The sequence below is a fragment of the Callospermophilus lateralis genome, chromosome 10, assembly GCF_048772815.1.
Source record: "Callospermophilus lateralis isolate mCalLat2 chromosome 10, mCalLat2.hap1, whole genome shotgun sequence".
Lineage (NCBI taxonomy): Eukaryota > Metazoa > Chordata > Mammalia > Rodentia > Sciuridae > Callospermophilus > Callospermophilus lateralis.
The window spans coordinates 131,772,172-131,790,411 of record NC_135314.1 but is presented as its reverse complement, the minus strand read 5'-3'; the positions used below and the strand labels follow the sequence as shown (position 1 = coordinate 131,790,411).

General features: G+C 51.0%; 3 protein-coding genes across 5 annotated transcripts in view; 1 reads left to right on the top strand and 2 right to left on the bottom strand.

Moving 5' to 3' along the window:
• The window catches only part of Rnf123 (ring finger protein 123), a 28,774-nt gene extending 13,207 nt beyond the window's left edge, over positions 1–15,567 (top strand). For both annotated transcript variants that reach the window (XM_076867119.2, XM_076867118.2), the window contains 16 exons: positions 206–351; positions 657–740; positions 1,444–1,551; positions 7,282–7,459; positions 8,253–8,327; positions 8,461–8,548; positions 8,636–8,723; positions 8,811–8,895; positions 10,220–10,359; positions 10,468–10,656; positions 10,746–10,821; positions 11,051–11,135; positions 14,602–14,744; positions 14,894–14,988; positions 15,088–15,173; positions 15,250–15,567. In XM_076867119.2, coding sequence (XP_076723234.2) covers positions 206–351; positions 657–740; positions 1,444–1,551; positions 7,282–7,459; positions 8,253–8,327; positions 8,461–8,548; positions 8,636–8,723; positions 8,811–8,895; positions 10,220–10,359; positions 10,468–10,656; positions 10,746–10,821; positions 11,051–11,135; positions 14,602–14,744; positions 14,894–14,988; positions 15,088–15,173; positions 15,250–15,370 — 1,787 coding nt within the window. In that variant the 3' untranslated portion in view covers positions 15,371–15,567. The remainder of the gene's footprint in view (positions 1–205; positions 352–656; positions 741–1,443; positions 1,552–7,281; positions 7,460–8,252; positions 8,328–8,460; positions 8,549–8,635; positions 8,724–8,810; positions 8,896–10,219; positions 10,360–10,467; positions 10,657–10,745; positions 10,822–11,050; positions 11,136–14,601; positions 14,745–14,893; positions 14,989–15,087; positions 15,174–15,249) is intronic.
• On the bottom strand, positions 11,355–14,125 carry Amigo3 (adhesion molecule with Ig like domain 3). The gene has a single exon (XM_076867121.2). It carries the CDS (start codon positions 13,947–13,949, stop codon positions 12,408–12,410), a length of 1,542 nt encoding a protein of 513 aa, XP_076723236.1. The 5' UTR covers positions 13,950–14,125; the 3' UTR covers positions 11,355–12,407.
• Gmppb (GDP-mannose pyrophosphorylase B) lies at positions 14,308–18,019 on the bottom strand. 2 transcript variants are annotated; one of them, XM_076867133.2, is made up of 10 exons: positions 17,938–18,019; positions 17,617–17,750; positions 17,422–17,502; positions 17,288–17,336; positions 17,024–17,166; positions 16,640–16,798; positions 16,475–16,553; positions 16,276–16,403; positions 16,009–16,191; positions 14,312–15,924 (listed from the first exon to the last, which is right to left on the bottom strand). In XM_076867133.2, the coding sequence occupies exons 2-10, from the start codon at positions 17,743–17,745 to the stop codon at positions 15,793–15,795; spliced, it is 1,083 nt and encodes a 360-aa protein (XP_076723248.1). In that variant the 5' UTR covers positions 17,746–17,750; positions 17,938–18,019; the 3' UTR covers positions 14,312–15,792. The 2 variants fall into 2 exon arrangements, with proteins under 2 accessions (XP_076723247.1, XP_076723248.1); XM_076867132.2 differs by having other exon boundaries at positions 14,308–16,191.
• Between the last annotated feature and the right edge of the window lie 221 nt (positions 18,020–18,240).

Here is an 18,240-nt window from a genome sequence, read left to right as displayed (position 1 = left end):
ATGCTACAGAAATAGGTCCTGCCACTGTGGGGCCTTGCCCTGAACCTCATTTCCCTTTTATATTGTTACCCCTGCGGGTCCCTCCTTGGGTAAGGAAAGGGGAGAGAGGATCATCTCTCCTGCTGTGAGGCCCATCCAGGCTGCACAGGCTTAGGAGAAAACCAGGATGCCCCTGTCCTGACTCTTCCCTCCCCTGACTCCCTAGTTGAGGGCAGCCACTGGAATGAGGGCCTGCTGCTAGGACGGCCCCCTGAGGAACCTGAGCAGCCCCTCACCGAGAACTCACTGCTGGAAGTTCTAGATGGTGCCGTCATGATGTATAATCTCAGCGTCCACCAGCAGCTAGGCAAGGTCTTGCACTGTTGGTCTATGCTTGTTGGGTGCAGGGTATTCTGCATGGCGTGGTCGGATATGTATGTGCACATATGTCCATGTGCCAGCAGGGGTGCCTATTGCAAGACTGTGCACGTGAGCACATGGCACAGCAAGACTGATTTATGCCTTGCCTCTGCTGCTTAAGGCTGACTTAGTTTCCTTTTGTGGGAGACTGACCCAGGCCTAAGGTTGGGAAGTTGATTGTACTGGAGTCTAAGCTGAGTCTGAATAAGCCTTACTAAGGTACCCAAGAGTCATCCTGGACATGTCCAATGTTCTAGATGGTTGGTGTATCTGATGATGTCAATGAATATGCGATGGCTCTGAGGGACACGGAGGACAAGCTTCGCCGGTGCCCTAGGCGGGTAAGACCTAGGCAGGCAGGCAGGTCTTGGGATGGCAGGTAGTTGCACATGGGCAGCTTGCTTACTTGGGGTTCCCAGGGCAGCCCACAGAGAAAATTTGGTTCTGGGGCTGCCCCTTCAGTTTTTATTCCACCCCTGCCCTGACCATACCAAGGCAATGAGAGAGACTGGCAGCAGGGATGGCCACAACCTGAGCCCTATCAACCAGCTGCAGCCTGGTGCCAAGGTGCCCCTGCTCCACCCCTTCGCCCCCCCCCCCCCACCATCCATTAAGTGCTGACATTCACTATGCTCCTCATCAATTATGGATCTACCCTGAGTGCTTCCTTGGCCACTTGCAGAGTCAGCAGGAAGCAGGCCTGGCTTCCCCGACTCAGAATCCCTCTGCTTGCCTAGCCTGGGTTGGGCTTTCCTGGCAGACCTCCCTACCCTCACTGTTAATAGAGCCCTGGGCCTGATCAGCTGCTTAAGCTGCAGTTTTGGCATTGAGTCCCTGCGGTGTTCCAACCAGGGCCTTACAGACCCCCAGCTGGGCCTCAATTCCACATCCTGAGGGGACAACCATGGCCTTGTTCTGGACTTGCTTAGGGTCACCAGCCAGTCAGTGGCAGAGGAGAGTTTTGAAATTGAAATCCAACCCCTTACCTACTCCTGGCACTAGGAGGCTATATCCTGATGGTCTTCCTTTCTTCCTGGGTGTCAGAGGAAGGATATCCTTGCAGAGTTGACCAAGAGCCAGAAAGTTTTCTCAGAAAAGCTGGACCACCTGAGCCGCCGTCTTGCTTGGGTCCATGCTACCGTCTATTCCCAGGTGAGTAGGCATGGCCTTAGCTAGCAACTGACTTTTTCCCAACTTCACTATCTGGCCATGGGTTGGGCAAGGTTATGCCAGACCCTTCATGCTCTCTGCCTTTTTGGGCCCTGGGACACATGAGTCCCTTTAGAATCCCTCCTCCCACCCCATGCCATTTCCCCTGTGCCTCTCATGCCCCGAGGGACCATTTCTGACCCCCCAAATGTTCATGAATCCTTTTGGGAGACAAGTTCTGTCTCTACATGCCTTTCTTTTTTCCTTGTCCTTCCTCTGTCCTGGACAACGCCTTCTCTCCTATCACATTAGGGTTCTGTGGCCCTCCCTGAGCCTTCCCTTCTTCATTTGTTATCCACAAGGCTGCTGACCTGCTCATTTTCCTTCACTTGCTCATTCATTTGATAACATAAATCCAAATGCTAGAGTATGCCAGATGCCATCTTTGATGATGAGTACACACAGCAACTAATCAGAAAGATGAGCCTCTGCTCTTCCAGATACTGGACCTGGTGGGTTACTTAAAGGGACTCTGCACTCCTACTGGGACTGAAGTTTGACTCCAGCCCCAATCCCAATCCTTCCCATTTGTTTCTTCTCACATCTGTACTTTCCCTCCCACCAGTAGGATATGTGTGTGCACATGTGTCCACATGCCGGGCTGTCCCCTAGGTGTGACCCTGCTCAAGAACTAGGCAATCAAGGCTTCTGGTGTCCCCATCTCCACTGTGCCATCTGTGCTTTGGTATTTTTCCTAGTGGCATCTTCCCCAAATCTAAACCACTTCCACCTCTTGTTCCTTCCTCTTATTGCGGAAGGTAACTTTTGCCTTCAGCGCCATGAAGGTGATCAGGTCAGGGAAACTTCCTTTTTTTCCCCACCACTAGGATTTCATACCTGCCTACTTCCCTAGGCAATATGGCCATCCCCTCCCACACTGTCTTCTCAGGACACTTTCTTTCTTTTTCTTTTTTTTTTAGTTGTAGATGGACACAATATTTTAATTTATTTATTTATTTCTATGTGGTGCTGAGGATCGAACCTAGGGCTTCATGTGTGCAAGGCAATCAGTCTACAACTGAGCCACAACCCTAGCCCCTCAGGAAACTTTCTTTCTTCCCTCTCCACCAACATTGTTTTTATAACTGTAATAAAATATACATGACATAAAACTTATCTTTAGCTGGGCACAGTGGTACATACCTGTAGTCCCACCTAACCTTCTGGATAGGTAGATTGCTTGAGTCCACAAGTTAGAGACCAGCCTGAGAAATGTAGTGAGACCCCACCTGAAAAAAATTTATAAAATTTATAATCTTTTTTCCTTTTCAGTGCTGGGGGTGGAACCTGGGGCCTTGCTACTGCTGGGCAAGCTCTCTACTACTGAGCTACACCTCAGCCCACATCTTTTTTTTTTTATATTTATTTTTTAGTTTTAGGTGGACATAATATCTTTATTTTTTATTTTTATGTGGTGTTGAGGATCGAACCCAACTTGTGTCAGGCGAGCGTGCTACCGCTTGAGCCACATCCCCAGCCCCATCAGCCCACATCTTAAGTTATTTTTTTTTAATATTTAGTTTTTACTTGTAGTTGGACACAATACCTTTATTTTATTTATTTATGTTTATGTGGTGCTGAGGATCAAACCCAGGGCCTCACATGTGCTAGGCGAGCGCTTTACTGCTGAGCTACAACCCCACCCCTTAATTTATTTTTAATTGTTAAGTATACTCACATTGTTGTACCAATCTCCAGTACTCTTTTCATCTTGCAAAACTGACACACCTATTAAATAATAACTCCCCATACATCTTTCCTCTCAGCCCTAGCAATCACCATTCTACTTTTTATCTCTGAATTTGATTACTCTTAAGTATCACATAGGAGTAGAATCATACAGTATTTGTCTTTTTACAGCTGGCTTATTTTACTTAGCCTAATGTCCTCAAGGTTCATTCATATTGTAGCTGGTGTTAGAATTTCCTTCCTTTTTTAAGACAGAATGGTATTCCATTCTATGTATATATCACATTTTGTTTATCCATTCATATTTAATCATAGACTCTTAGGTTGCTTCCACAGTTTAGCTATTATGAATAATGCTGCTGTGAAAATTGGTATACAAATACCCCTTCAAAAACCTGTTTCCAGTTATCTTGGGTATATACCCAGAAATAGAATTGTTGGGTTATACGGTAAGTCTATTTTTATTTTTATGAGGAGCTGTCATGCTATTTTCCATAGAAGCTGCGCCATTTTACATCCCCACTGAAAGTACACAAGGGTTCCAATTTTGCCTCTTGCCCGCGAACACTTTTTTTTCATGGTAGCTCTACTAATGAGTGTGAGGTAGTAACTCATTCTAGTTTGGATTTGCATCTCTCTAATAACTGGTGATGATGAATACTTTTTCATGTGCATAATGCACATCTACATTATCTTCCAAGGAGATTTATCTGTTCTTGTCCTTTGCTCATTTTTTAAAAATTATTTATTTATTTAGTTAGTTAGTTTTAGGTGAACATAATGTCTTTATTTTTATGTGGTGTTGAGAATCGAACCCAGTGCCTCATGCATGCTAGGTGAGCATGCTACCACTTGAGCCACATCCCTAGTCCCTTTGCTCATTTTTGAATTTTTGTTATTGTTGAGTTGTAGACTTTCTGTATATTCTTTTATCTTTATTTTTTTTGTTTTGTTTTTGTATTGGAGATTGAACCCAGGTTTGCTTAATCACTGAGCCACATCCTCAGCCCTTTTTTTTCCCCCTATGTTTTATTTTGAGACAAGGTCTTGCTAAGTGCAGTAGGGCCTCGCTAAGTTGCTGAGGTTGGTCTCGAACCTGTGATCCTCCTGCCCCAGCCTTCAAGTCATAGGTATGTTCCACTATGCCTGACTCTCTATGTTCTTGTTATTGACCCCTTACCAGATATATAGTTCACAAGTATTTCTTCCCATTCTGCTGGTTGCCTTTTCACTCTATTGATTGTATCTTTTGATACAGATGTTTAATTTTTATATAATCCAGTTTATCTATTTTTTTTCTGTTTGTTGCCCGTGCCTTTGGTATCATATCCAAGAAATCTTTGCCAAATACAATACCATGAAGCTTTTTCTCTGTGTTTTCTTTTAAGAGTTTTGTGGGTTTGAGTCTTATGTTTACATTTTTTATCCATTTGGGTTAATTTTATGGTATAAAATAAGTGTTCAGTTTTATTCTTTTGCATGTGACTATCCAGTATTCCTAGTGCCATTGATTGAAAAGACTGGCCTTTTTCCATTAAATGGTCTTGGCACTCTTGTTAAAAATCAGTTGAGGGTTTATTTATGGACTCCCTGTTCCATTCCATTGGTCTATGCCAGCACCACACTGGTTTGATAACCATGGCTTTGCCATACATTTTGAAATCAGAAAGTATGAGACCTCCACAACTTTGTTCTTTTTCTTGAGTATTTTGGCTACTTAAGGTCCTTGAAATTCCATATGAATTTCTATTTCTAAAAAAAATAATAGTAGAGATTTTAATAGGAATTGCATTGAATTGGTAGATTCCTTTGGGCAGTGTTGACATCTTAACATATTAAGCTAATAGTTCATGAACACAGGATGTTTTTCCACTTATTTGGAATTTTTTTTGTTGTTGGTGGTATCAGGGATTGAATCCAAGGTGCTTAACCACTGAGCCACATCCCCTGTTTTGTATTTTATTTAGGGACAGGGTCTCACTAAGTTGCCCAGGATGGCCTCCACCTTGTGATCTTCCCACCTCAGCCTCGTTGCTGGGATTACAGATGTGTGCCACCACACCTGGCAGAATCTTTAATTTCTTTCAGCAGCAACATTTTATAGTTTTCGTAGAACTTCAAGTCTTTTGCCTTCTTCAAGTTGTTTATTCCTGTTTTTATAAATGGAATTGTTTTCTTGGTTTCCTTTGTTCATTGTTAATAAGGAAACAGTTGATTTTTTTGTGTGTTGATTTTGCATCCTGCAACTTTTCAGAATTTGTTTTATTAATTCTTTTTTTTTTTTTGGTACCAGGGTTTAATTCAGGGATACTCAACCACTGAGCCACACTCCCAGCCCTTTTCTCATATTTTTATTTAGAGACAGGGTCTCACTGAGTTGCTAAGTGCCTCGCTGTTGCTGAGGCTGGCTTTGAACTCACAATCCTCCTGACTCAGCCTCCCGAGCCACTCAGATTACAGATGTACACCACCGCACATGACTCTTGTTTATTAATTCTATCAGGTATGTGTATGTGTAAAATCATTAGGATTTTATACATGTAAAATAATTTTACCACTTTCTTTCCAATTTGTATGCCTTTTATTTCTTTTCTTGCCTAATTTATTCTGGCTAAGATTACAGTACTTTGTTGAATAGAAGTGACAAAAGTGGCAACCCTGTCTTTTTCTTGGTCTTAGAGAGGGATTGATGCCAGGCTCACTATTGAGTGTGCTGGCAGATGTAGGCTTTTCATACAGAGTCTTTATTATGTTGAGCTGCCTTCTTTACCTTTGCATCTTTAGACTCACTCATCTGTAATTTTGAAAAGTTCCTTTCATTATTAAAGGAAAGTGTGTGAATTCTTTTCCTTGGCCCTGTATCTACCTTCAATCCCCTCTCTTCTTTCTCTGTCTTAGTCACCTTATCTTCCCCCACCTCTTGGCCCAGCAGAGGCTCTTTGACTCCTCTGATATAGTCCTGCCAAGTTCTCCCCCAACCTTGCTGGCAATTTCTTTCTCCATTGATTAGACCCTTAGGTATGTTATTGCCATTGTCATCCTCACCTCAGATTCCATCTTCTCTGGCCATCTGTGGTAGCAGGATGCCTACTGCCCTGAGTGGGCCCAGATGCATACCTCTGACTCCTTGATTTTATCTCCTTGGGTTGTTGGGTTTTGGAGCACCTCAGAGAGCTGGTATCAAGTGAAGATACTGTAGTTCCGCTCTAAGAGGTGTATTTGCTATGGTCTGAGCTAGGGCTGGGGGCCTCATTCTGGCCTATGTCCCTTCCTATGATCCTAACACAGACTTATGGGAGCCACATTGTGGGGAACAGTGCCCTCAGCAGGTTTCATCTCTTTTCTGTGGCCACTCTTCCACTAGCAGTTATGTTGCTCCCCACTTTTTCTCCTTTGATCTCCAGACCAAAATTTACTTGCCTCTTTACATAATTTCTTTTGGGACACCACCAGGTGCCTCATGCTCCTTTTCTCCTAAACCACACTCCCTTGTGCTTTGCACCAGACCTGCTTCTCCTCTAGTACTTTTGACCTCCATGGAGGCTCTACACCAGATGTGTGGGTCCCATTCTTGGTGTGACATGTCCTTTGCTTCCGTATTTTATTAGTGCATTCCCCTTGTCATGCAGTCATTTTCTCTACCATTTTGGACCTGGGTGAGACTGGTATCCTCATTAAGCTGTCCCCACTTGTCCCTGCAGCCCCTTTGTGCACTGGGCAGTGCTTCAACTCAGACTTGGTCATATCATCCTCTAGCAAACCAGAATTCCTATCAGGGTCATAGTGCTGCACTCTTCAGTTTGGATGCTTTCTTCTTGCCTACTGAGGACTTAATCACCCCTGCTTGAGCCGCTGCTCACATTTCTGCAGTCCAGCTCTCAGTTCTGATGTCATTGTCCTAGCGAGGAATTACCAATTCCCAGACCAGATAATGTATCCAGGACCCTTCCAGTAAAAACCTAACACCCTGTGTGCCTCCTACAGGAGAAAATGCTAGACATTTACTGGCTACTGCGCGTCTGCCTACGGACCATTGAGCATGGTGATCGCACAGGTTCTCTCTTTGCCTTCATGCCTGAGTTCTACCTGAGTGTGGCCATCAACAGCTACAGTGCTCTCAAGAATTATTTTGGTCCTGTGCACAGCATGGAGGAGCTCCCAGGTGATGGGACCATTCAGGCTTGGAGGGGATAGAAAGGGGCCTTTAGTGTGACTCTCAGGAGCCCTGATCTGAGCCATATGTGGCCTTGCAGCATACATCCACAGGACAGAGGGAAGGCTGGTTCTATCCTATGGTCCTCCCTGTATCAAGTTCACATTTACACTCTGCCTTGGAACCTGCTTCTCCCTGCTACTGGAGGGAAAATAGATGGTGCAGTGGGACCCCTGGTTTCTTCTTCCTGATGCTAGTGAGCAGCCTTGTGGCCCCTCACCCAAGCACCCTGACACTAGTCACAGTATGTAGCAGTGGGTCAAGGGCAGACTATTTATCTTCGTAAATTATAGGAGGAGATGGGGCCCTGCTATAGCCACTGAGGATCCTGTGCTTCTCCAAGACACTGATTCTAGGCTAGGCCTGGCATTTGGTTTCTGGATCAGGCTGTATGAGCTGCCAGGCCCCAACCCTGCCCTGCCCAGGCCTTGGTGCAGGCTTTGTCTTCAAAGACACAATTGTGAGTGTCCAGTGACTTTGATTGCTGAGTCAACAAATGTGTGTGTTAAGATGAGTTTGAGTCCAGATTAGGCCCTCCCCCCACAGTGAGTCTGTGCCTTACCTTCCCCAACTACTAGTTTGAGTGCTCTACCCAATGTTCCCAGGTGCCAACCCAGGTCCAGATTGGCTTTTGGAGCTAGCTCTGGAGCCTACTACCCAAGCCCACCCACTCTGTCAAGGGACATGTCTGTCCCTGGAGCCCCTGCTCCCAGCCAGTGGTTTTCTCTGCCCACCCTTGCAGGCTATGAAGAGACCCTGACTCGCCTGGCTGCCATCCTTGCCAAACACTTTGCTGACACACGCATAGTAGGCACTGGTGAGGTGCCCTGCAGAGGGCCCAGGGAGGTGGGGATGGGATGGCACCTCTGGTGGGCTGTTTTCTGTGTATATTGTGGCATGGGGATAGGGCTTATGCTGGGCACCTGCTAAGGCATGGCCTGTCGTGGCAGACATTCGAGACTCACTGATGCAGGCCCTGGCCAGCTACGTGTGCTACCCACACTCTCTGCGGGCTGTGGAAAGAATCCCTGAGGATCAGTGAGTAGGGGGTTGGGGAATCACACCCTGTCCTGCACAGCACTTTGCCCCGTCTCACCATGAGTCTGCCACCCCTCACCCTTACAGGCGTATCGCCATGGTGAGGAATCTCTTGGCACCCTATGAGCAGCGGCCCTGGGCCCAGACCAACTGGATCCTAGTGCGGCTCTGGAGGGTAAGCATGACCTTAGGGGGGCTGCTGAGGCTGCCTTTGCGGGGAAGGTAGCTCTTTCCCACTGACCTCAGCTGGCCCCACCCCCAGGGCTGTGGGTTCGGGTACCGCTATACACGGCTGCCACACCTGCTGAAAACCAAGCCAGAGGATGCCAATTTGCCCAGCCTCCAGAGTAAGTATCCAGGTTGGGCATATTCTGCCTGGCAGCCTCCTGAGCAAAAAAGCTTGGATTGCCCATTGCTCTTGGATTCTTTCAGACTCTTCTGCTCCTACCAGCCCCTCTTTTGGTTGGCTCCAAACTCCATTTGTCCCTTGGGGCGTGCATTTTTCCTGCTTCTTCCCAGCTTAAGGATGCTCTGGGACTACTCCCTCTCACTCCACGGTTCCATTTGTACCCTTTGGGCCTGTTGCTTTGCAAGGGTCACAGTGAAAAGGTGCCATTTTTACCCAGGCTGCTGGGGTAGACACTCTGCCCCTTACCCTCTATGCCAGCTCCTTGATCTCCAGGCTTGTCACAGCACTGTGTGTTTCTGCTCCTTCTTTGGTATCTGCTGGTGCCAGACAAAGGGCTTAGTTTAGGCCTTGCATCCCTGAGGCAAGATATGCATAGGCTGGAGATTGGCCAGAGCCCCAAGGGATGATCATGGGGCTTCCTGGAGTAAGAGGCGTTTGGTTGGGGGCAGAGCCTATGTGTGGTCTCTCTCCTGTGTCCTGCAGTCTCTTGAGCTAGAGGACCTTCATTAGACCTGGCCCAAGGCCTTAGTCTGACCAGCCTGTACCCACTGTTCTCACCATGCCTATCTCCCATTGCAGCCTGTGCTTTGGTTTGAGAAATGACCTCTGAGACGCTGAATGCCTTAGGCAAAGTCACAGAGCAAGTCCTTGCCAAATATCTCAGACCTGCCTCTAGGGCAGAACTGAGCTGCAAGTGAAGAATAGCAAGGGGGCCAGATCTGTTCTGTGGCTGAAGGAACTATTGATTTGCATCTAGAGGAGTGGTGAGATATGCTGAGACAGCTGCAGCTGAGATATCTAGTTACCACTGTCTGTCAGCCCAGACTTGGCACCCACCGCCTCAGACACATGTCAAGGCGAGGCCAAGGGCAGCAGAGGAAAGTAGAGGACAGCAGGGCCCAGAGTAGATTCTTGGAGAATCTGGCCTCAATGCTAGTGGGGAAAAGTCTAAGTTGCTGTATGTCTGGCCCTGTCTGATGGGCATGTGACTCAGAACTTGCTGGGCTCAGGCTGCAGCTGTATAACTGCCCTAGACCTAGGGTGGATGATGTGGTATGGGGCTGGACACACCTGCAGCTTTTGGTTTGCTCTAGAGAGGGAGGGGACAGTTGAGCTCTAATCCTCAGGTAGTTCTGTACCCTGACCTGCATGTTTCCCAGGAGCCATCTTTCTGTTCTTATATCAGTGGGTGAGGACAAAGGCAAACAGGCAGGAATACTGTCCTGAAGTCCTTGATAATGTGCCTTCCCATCCACTTGCAGAACCCTGCCCCTCTACCCTGCTGCAGCAGCACATGGCAGACCTGCTGCGGCAGGGTTCTGATGTGGCACCCAGCTTCCTCAACAGCGTCCTCAACCAACTCAACTGGGCTTTCTCTGAGTTCATCGGCATGATCCAGGAGGTAGGCCATGGTGGGGCCCTGTGGGCCAGGGTGGTAAAGGGACCAAGGTGTGGACCTGGGTTGTAGCCAGGCCTCTGACTGCTGCTTGCCTACCTGTTGGTTGGACAGATTCAGCAGGCTGCTGAACGCCTGGAACGAAACTTTGTGGACAGCAGACAGCTCAAGGTATGTGCCACCTGCTTTGACCTCTCAGTCAGCCTGCTGCGTGTCTTAGAAATGACCATCACACTGGTGCCTGAGATATTCCTTGACTGGGCCCGGCCTACCTCTGAGATGCTATTGCGGCGTCTTGCACAGGTGCGTCCATCTAGGGCAAGGAGGGTAGGATCCTGGGGATACCCCACTGGTGAGCTTGTCCATGTACCAACAGGCTCCTGCCCCCACAGCTGCTGAATCAGGTGCTGAACCGTGTGACAGCTGAGAGGAACTTGTTTGACCGTGTGGTCACCCTACGACTACCTGGTAAGAACCTAGATGCCCTGCACCCCTACATAATAGGCCTTGAGTCCTCTGTCAGGAGCATGATGCCCGATTCTCTATTCTGCACCATGACAGCCAGGCTCAGCACCCTCAACCCAGCTTGGCCCTTCTGTAGAGTGGACAGAGAGAAGGGTTGATGGCATCAGCTAGGCCTGGAGCCTCTGCCACAGGAGCACGAGGGAGGTTCATTTTCTTCTTTCCCTCCCCTTAGGCCTAGAAAGTGTGGACCACTACCCTATCCTTGTGGCAGTGACAGGCATCCTGGTACAGCTCCTGGTGCGTGGTCAAGCCTCAGAGTAAGTGTTGGAGACTATGGGCTCCCATGGAAGCTGGGCAGGACCTCCCTATACCCCAGTTTCCTTATCTTAAAAATGGGCCTCACTATCAGGTTTTAAGGTAGAGGGAAGGTGGTGAGATGTAAACTGCTTAAGTAGATGACAGTGGCAGCTGCTCTGGGTTGAAGAATCAAGGACCCAAGCAGGACAAAGTGCCCTGGCTTGTGGCCATTCCTCAGGTAGCAGTGGGGGTATAGGGCAGACCATCCTTTGATGGCCAGGGCAACACTGCTAGATCAAGAGCCAAGCACATTACAATGCTGCCTGTCAGTGAAGGCCTCAATGAGCATGGATTGCCTTTATTACAAAATTCCATTAACAGTAGGGTCCAAGACAGCTGACTCGTAGCTCAGCCCCCACACCTGAGAGGCTCCCAGAACCCCTTCCCTGCCTCTCTGCAGTGGGAGTGGTGAGGTGCATATGAAGCCAGGGCACCACCTCAAACCATTAGGCTGAGAACAGTGCCAGCCTTTAAAAGGCTCCTGCCCTCAGGGACATCAAGTTCCATCTGGGCCCTCTCAGCTTGGCCTTGCTTGCCAGGCTTTTTACTGCTGTGCTGTGAGCCCATGGAATGAACTTTGCCTTGAAATGACTGCTGGAGAAAGCAGGGCCACTGTGGCTGGGGCTCCGGCCAGGTCCCCAGGGGTTCTCCTTCCTAATGCCTGCCCACCAGACTGTGCATGCAATTGTGAAGCTTTCAGAAGGTTGGCTGCTGGTAGTTGGGGGAGTGCTGTGTCATCAGAGGGAGGATGTTTCTTCCTTTCTCCAGGAACACGGGCTGGAGGTGAGCTCCATCATTTCCCCTGTGAGACCCCTGCCCCAGGTATGGGAAGGGGAAGGTGGTGTGCTTTGACTGTTCTGTATCACTCCTTCTTCATATCTGCTTCAGCCACTGAAGGGGTTCCTAGGGCTCTAATGTAAGAGCTTTTCCAGATGGACTTGGTCCCCCATCCTTAAAGGGACATTGGGACAGTAGGAGGTCCCAGGAAAGGCAGGCACTAGCAGGTTCTGCTGGGGCCTTGGGGTCCCGTGCTAGGCAGAGCAGGAGGAAATTAAGAGACCCTGATTCTTCTATCTATGAATAGGGCCATTGTGGTTCAGGTAGGAACCACAAAGGAAGCTGGTGGACCAGGTACAATGCTTCCCACTAACACCTGGCAGTTCTCTGTATGGTAGCAGGGAGCAGAGCAAGCAGCAAGAGGGTCATGGCCTGAGTGGAGGGCACTGGGCAGCCTAGGTCATCATGAGACCTTCTGAGCCTGTGGAGCTAGCAGATTCAGAGCCAGCCATGAACCGTAGGCCCATGGTATTGCTCAGATCGAAGTCCTCAGCTACAGCCAGCTGCACACGCCCATTGAGTCCTCTCCTGCCAGGCTCCAGGAAGACCACATGCTTGTGGACACTGGCCTTGCGGCTGGGAGCATCTGGTGGTGTGGCACTGAGCACTGAGGATTGTGCACTCAGCTCCTGGAGTGAACTGGGTGCCCGGGGCCAGCGGCGACTTCGACAGGCTTGGTGGCAGCAGCGGAAGAAACCGTGGCAGGGTGGTGCAAACAAGTACAGCAGCACCAGTACCAGGCCCACTGCGCAGCCCAGTAGTGTGGTGAAGCCTGTGTTGAAAGCCTCAGGCTCCAGGCGTGGGAAGTGCACACTCACATTGTACTCAAGTGTCTGGTTGTGGTGCAGGCGGGGCCCAGTGGCCAGGCACACGAAGACACCAGCATGCTGCTCCTGCACTTTGCCTATAGCTAAGCTGCCATCCGCCAGCACTGCAATGCTGCCATCTCGGGATCCTGGTGCTACAAGCAGTTCGTGCTTAGGTGAAACCCAGGCAATGTGCACAGCTGGGGCGCTGGTGTTGCAGTAAAGCCTCAGGGACCGACCCACCTGTGCGTGCAGCTGCTCTTCAGGCTGCTCTAGGCTGGTAGCTGGAGCAGCTGAGCAGTTCTCAAAGACACGGCTGTGCTCAAAGAAGCGCACGCGGGATGTGGGTACCTTAAAGATCAGGCACGTGTATTCACGCGCAAAGTCTCGCACCGCACTTAGGCCCCGCTGGTGCCAGCGCTGCAGCAGGTGGTAGAGTCGGCAGTTGCAGGGCAACGGATTATTATGCAAGTAGAGGCCATTCTTGAGGAAGACTGGCAGTGCGGCCAGCTCAGGGACAGAAACATGTCCCAGCCGGTTGGAGGAGAGGTCCAGGGTGCGCAGGTGGATCGCACCCAGACCGTGCAAGTGGTTGAAAGAGAAGGTCATGAGTTCGTTGCAGCCCAGATAGAGGCGGCTGAGTGCACTCAGGCTGTGGAAGGCATGCTCATCCAAGTGTGCCAGGCGGTTATTGAACAGAAACAGCATCTCCAGTGCCTCAAGTCCATCAAGGTCGTGGGGGCCAAGTGCCCGCAATGCATTAGATGATAGGTCAAGGAGTTTTAGGCCGCTGGCATTATTGAAGACTCCATGACCCAAAGCATCCAGTTCATTGTGACCTAGGCGCAGGGCGCGCAGCCGGGAGAGGGGTGCCAGCCAACCCGGGCGCAGGCGCTGGAGTGCGTTGTGGCTCAGGTCGAGTTCAGCAGCAGCTGCAGGTAACGTGGCTGGCACGTCCTGCAACCCCAGGCCTGCGCAGATCAGCAGATCAGCAGCACAGACACATTTGCTGGGGCAGTTGTGGGGCACAGCGGGCAGAAAGCCCTCAGGGTCTCGGGTGCCTAACGTGGCGACCAGCAGCATGCACAGCAGGGCACCCAGCAGCCCTAGCCAGGCCATGGCGGCGACCATCAAGAATGAGGGTAGCCTTGTGCGGGTCACAGATCCAGGACTCACCCACTCTTGTTCTGGCCCAACAAGCGTGGTGCCGGATGGTCCACGGCCGAGGAGGCACAATGCTGGCTTTACTCAGCTCAGATGGACGCTGCAGTCAGCTCTGTCTCCCCTTGCTTTCTCCCAGCGCTTTCCTGGTCGACTTCTAAATAGTCGCTTAGAGAAGCGGGGGGGGGGGGGGGGGGGGGGGGGGGCATCGGGCTTTCTATTGGCTCCCGCTGCAAGGGGCGGGGAAGTCACATCCCCTGCCGCTTAAGAACCCCTATGGCCACCAGAGGGGGTATGAATTCACTTCCAATACCCAGCCTTCCCTTAGCCAACAAACCAGAAGAGTAAAAGGGGCAACCAAGGGATAATGGTAAACTACTCCTAATGTTCTTTATTTGAAGGATTATTGTATCATGAGGCAGGTGGACTTTAGGTGTTTTATGGTAGCCCACAAAACTGGTACCTGGGCTGCATGTGATTTCACTAAGACCCCCCAGGACTTAGAAGAAGGTTGCAGCTGGGAGGTGGAAATATAGGCATTAATGCAATTAGGTTTGGACGGTCACACAATCCCAGGAGTCCCCCAGTGTTCTGATTACACTATATACCCTTCCCCACCTAGGACAGAGAGAGCCACATCAGTGCTTTTGGCTGACCCCTGCTTCCAGCTCCGCTCCATATGCTATCTTCTGGGGCAGCCAGAGCCCCCAGCACCTGGCACTGTCCTGCCTGCCCCAGACCAGAAGCGCTTCTCCCTGCAGAGCTGTAAGTGAGCCAGGGGTGGTTAAGGGAAAAAAGATTTGGGACTGTCTGAAGTCAGGAGCTCCAAGAACAGCAAATCCCCAGCCTGGGAATATTCAAAAGGCACCAGATTCTAGGCTGCATCTGGCCTGACACACCTACCACTATCTCAGATACTGATTATATCAATGCTGAGGAGCTGGCACAAGTGGAGCAGATGCTGACACATCTGACCTTTGCATCTGCCCAGGCAGCAGCTGCATCCCTGGTGAGTGGGACCACAGCACATCCCATGCTACTTGAATACATGTGTGCACACCAATATAGGCATAGCATATGCAACCACCCTTCACTTCCCTCCCTGCAGCCCACCAGTGAGGAAGATCTCTGCCCAATCTGTTATGCCCACCCCATCTCTGCTGTGTTCCAGCCCTGTGGACACAAGTCCTGCAAGTAAGTGGGGCCCCATGGGCTTTGGGAAGCAGCAGTAGGAACATCCGAGACAGTCTTTATCCCCTCCCCATTGCAGAGCCTGCATCAACCAGCACCTGATGAACAACAAGGATTGCTTCTTCTGCAAAGCCACCATCGTGTCTGTAGAGGACTGGGATAAGGCAGCTAATACAAGCACCACCTCCTCAGCTGCCTAGGCCTGCCAAACCTTCACCTGCAAACCCAGACCCAGGCAGAGACCCATTTATGAGCTTCCCTTGCCCTGTTCCCTACCACATCCAACCTCTTTGTCTATGTGTGCCCCCATTGGTAGGAGCCTGGTCGTGGCCCTAATTATGTCTGAGCTTGACTTTCAATCAGGGCCACAGTAAACATTAAATTATTATTCCATACAGCCCTGGCCTGGCCCTTTTTAAGGGAGTGGGGTTTGTGGGGTGTGGCCCAGCAGGGATACTGCTACTTTATGTCCAAGTGAGAAGGCAGGTGTTCATTCAGCAGCTTCATCCTCATCCAATCCTCCCCAGACAAATAGCACCAAGTCCAGGGCCTTTTGTGTGTCAAGCCAGTGCTCCTCTTGCTGATGGGGAAATAGTGGGTATGGCCAGCCCCAGGCATCCCCTCACATAATGATACGAGGCTCTGGCACTGATTCACCAATAGACTTGTGGGGCAGCACACTGGCTCCGTTGAGGTAGAGCTCGTCGTTAACTATAACATCCTCGCCCAGCACAGTTACGTTCTCCATACGCACCTGGGTGAGGGGGGATAAGACCTTGTCAGTGAGGGAGATGCATTTTCTGGCCCTCTCCCCATCTGGCCCAGCCCATTGGCTTACCCACTGGCCCACACGGCAGCGCCAGCCCACGATGCATGACTCAAGCCAGGAATGGGAACGTATGTGGGCATCCCGCAGCACTGTGCACCGCCGGATGCACACGCCATCCTCCACCACCACACCAGGACCCAGGCTCACATTGGGACCAATGCTGCAGTTCTGGCCAATACGGGCACTTGGATCCTGAGAGCAATGGGGAAAATACAGTTGGGCCATTTGTCCCCTAGGGACTGAAGGGATTAATGATGGGCTGGACAAAGGCCTCACCACAAGAACATTGCCCACAATGCCAGGGCCTGAGCATAATCGCTCAGGTTGCTTCTGCCTCAGTGACTGAAGGAAGAGACACATGCCAGTGAGGAAATCCTTGGGCTGACCGATATCCATCCAGAAGCCTGTAGGGAGGGATGCATCAGGGGCTCAGCCCAGCCACAGACCACCCCCACCCATGACTTCTCTGCCTCACCCTGCAGCTCCATGGCATATAGCTGCCCCTCCTTGGCCATAATGGGGAAGACCTCCTTTTCAATGGACGTAGGCTGCAGCTGTGGGAGTGGGCAGCTTGTGAGCAGGGTCATGGTAGTAATGGCCTGTCCCACCCTAGCCCACCCAGCAGCTGTCTTCTACACACCTGGATGCGTTGCAGCACTGCAGGGCTCAGGATGTACATGCCTGCGTTGATCTTATTGGACACAAATACCTGTGGCTTCTCCACAAACCGGTGAATGCGGCCCGTGTCAGCCTCACATACCACCACACCGTACTTAGAAGGCTCCTCCACCTTGGTCACCTGAATACAGGGGGACTTAAGCCTAGTCCAGTGTTCCTAAGCCTTTACACATATGCTGTCCCAAGTTTCAGGGATTCTGTCCCAAATACTTAGAAGATACTGCTTAGCTGTGCTCTCATAAGGAGAAAGATCAAAGGGGAGCGGGGGTTGGGGGGGGGGCGCAAGGGAAGCTGGGCTGGGATGTTGCAGGGAATGTCAAAGGAGAAGGAAGACCTGGTCTCTTACCAGGATGGAGCCCTCCTGACCATGGTGCTGATGGAATTGCGCCATGGCTTGGAAGGGGAAATCACAGATCACGTCGCTGTTGAGGACGAAGAAAGGGTCTGCAGTCTCAGAGAGCAGGTCACGGGCCAATGCCAGGGGCCCAGCTGGGGGAAGGGAGCAGATCACGGCCTTGTTGGGGATCTGAATCCCTGAATTCAGGTTCAGCAGGTACCACCCTCTTCTGGCTGCAAACCCTCCCCAAGGAACCTTCTTGTATCCACTGACCTGTCCCCAAAGGCTCCTCTTCATGAGACATGGAGATTCGGATTCCCAGCTGGAAATGAGAAGTCACCTCGTCAGGTTCTCCCTCCGGAGCAGGAAGGTGGACCAACGGAACCGGCTAAGAGTCCGTGCCTCACCCTCTGCTCCTGCATCTTCATTTCTTTCTCCAGCACCTGCGACATGTAGCTCACAGCCAGGATCACGTGATCCACGCCTGCCTGTCGGACAGGATAAAGCCAGCGAACAGGCGGGCTCAGCCGGTAGGTACGGGCACCCCTGACCTCCAGTCGCTAGACGTCCCTCGTCCGCCCAGGACAGACCCCGGGCCTTACCGCAGCAAGGGCCTCCACTTGATGCAGCAGGATGGGCTTATTGCAGAAGTCTACCAGCGGCTTCGGGGTACTCAGCGTTAGTGGTCTCAGCCGCGTTCCATAGCCGCCTACCAAGATCAGTGCCTTCATCTCGCCTGTGGGCGACGGGAGTCAATCCTAGGCTCCAAGGTGCCTGCACCCCGCCTGGCCAACACTGGCCACGAACTACACCCGCTGTGTCCTGCCCCACGCCCTTCACCAGTCAGACTGACCAACTCTGGTTTCAATTTGTTCGCCTGGCCTAACCTGACGCCGGCACCCGGCCGCAAGAACACAAGTTACCTAGCGGGCGGTGGGCGGCTGGTCGAGTATTCCGACAGCACTAGGCGCGGGCAATGACGTGACTCCAGCGGGCCAATCAGCTGCTGTCTACGTGGCACGGCCGCCAGCGTCGGAGCGCTGGGCGCGGCACTTCCAAAGTCGTAGCCAATGAGAGCCTGAGTGCGCCAGGCTGCTATGGGGACCCGAAAGAGACTCGCGGGTCACCTGTCTATTGGCGGAACCAAATGCGGAACTGGCGCCAAGGGCGAGGCCTCACTCCCTACGGGAGCTAGATTGGCTGCTGGGTAGACGCTTGTGGCCACG

Coding starts and splice junctions, on each gene's coding strand:
- Amigo3 (XM_076867121.2), bottom strand. CDS start 13,949: ATGGTCGCCGCCATGGCCTGGCTAGGGCTGCTGGGTGCCCTGCTGTGC.
- Gmppb (XM_076867132.2), bottom strand. CDS start 17,745: ATGAAGGCACTGATCTTGGTAGGCGGCTATGGAACGCGGCTGAGACCA. Junction 17,167..17,287: donor AGAGGAGCCTTTGGGGACAG/GTCAGTGGATAC, acceptor CCCTTCCCCCAG/CTGGGCCCCTGGCATTGGCC. Junction 16,404..16,474: donor ATATGCCATGGAGCTGCAGG/GTGAGGCAGAGA, acceptor CCCTCCCTACAG/GCTTCTGGATGGATATCGGT.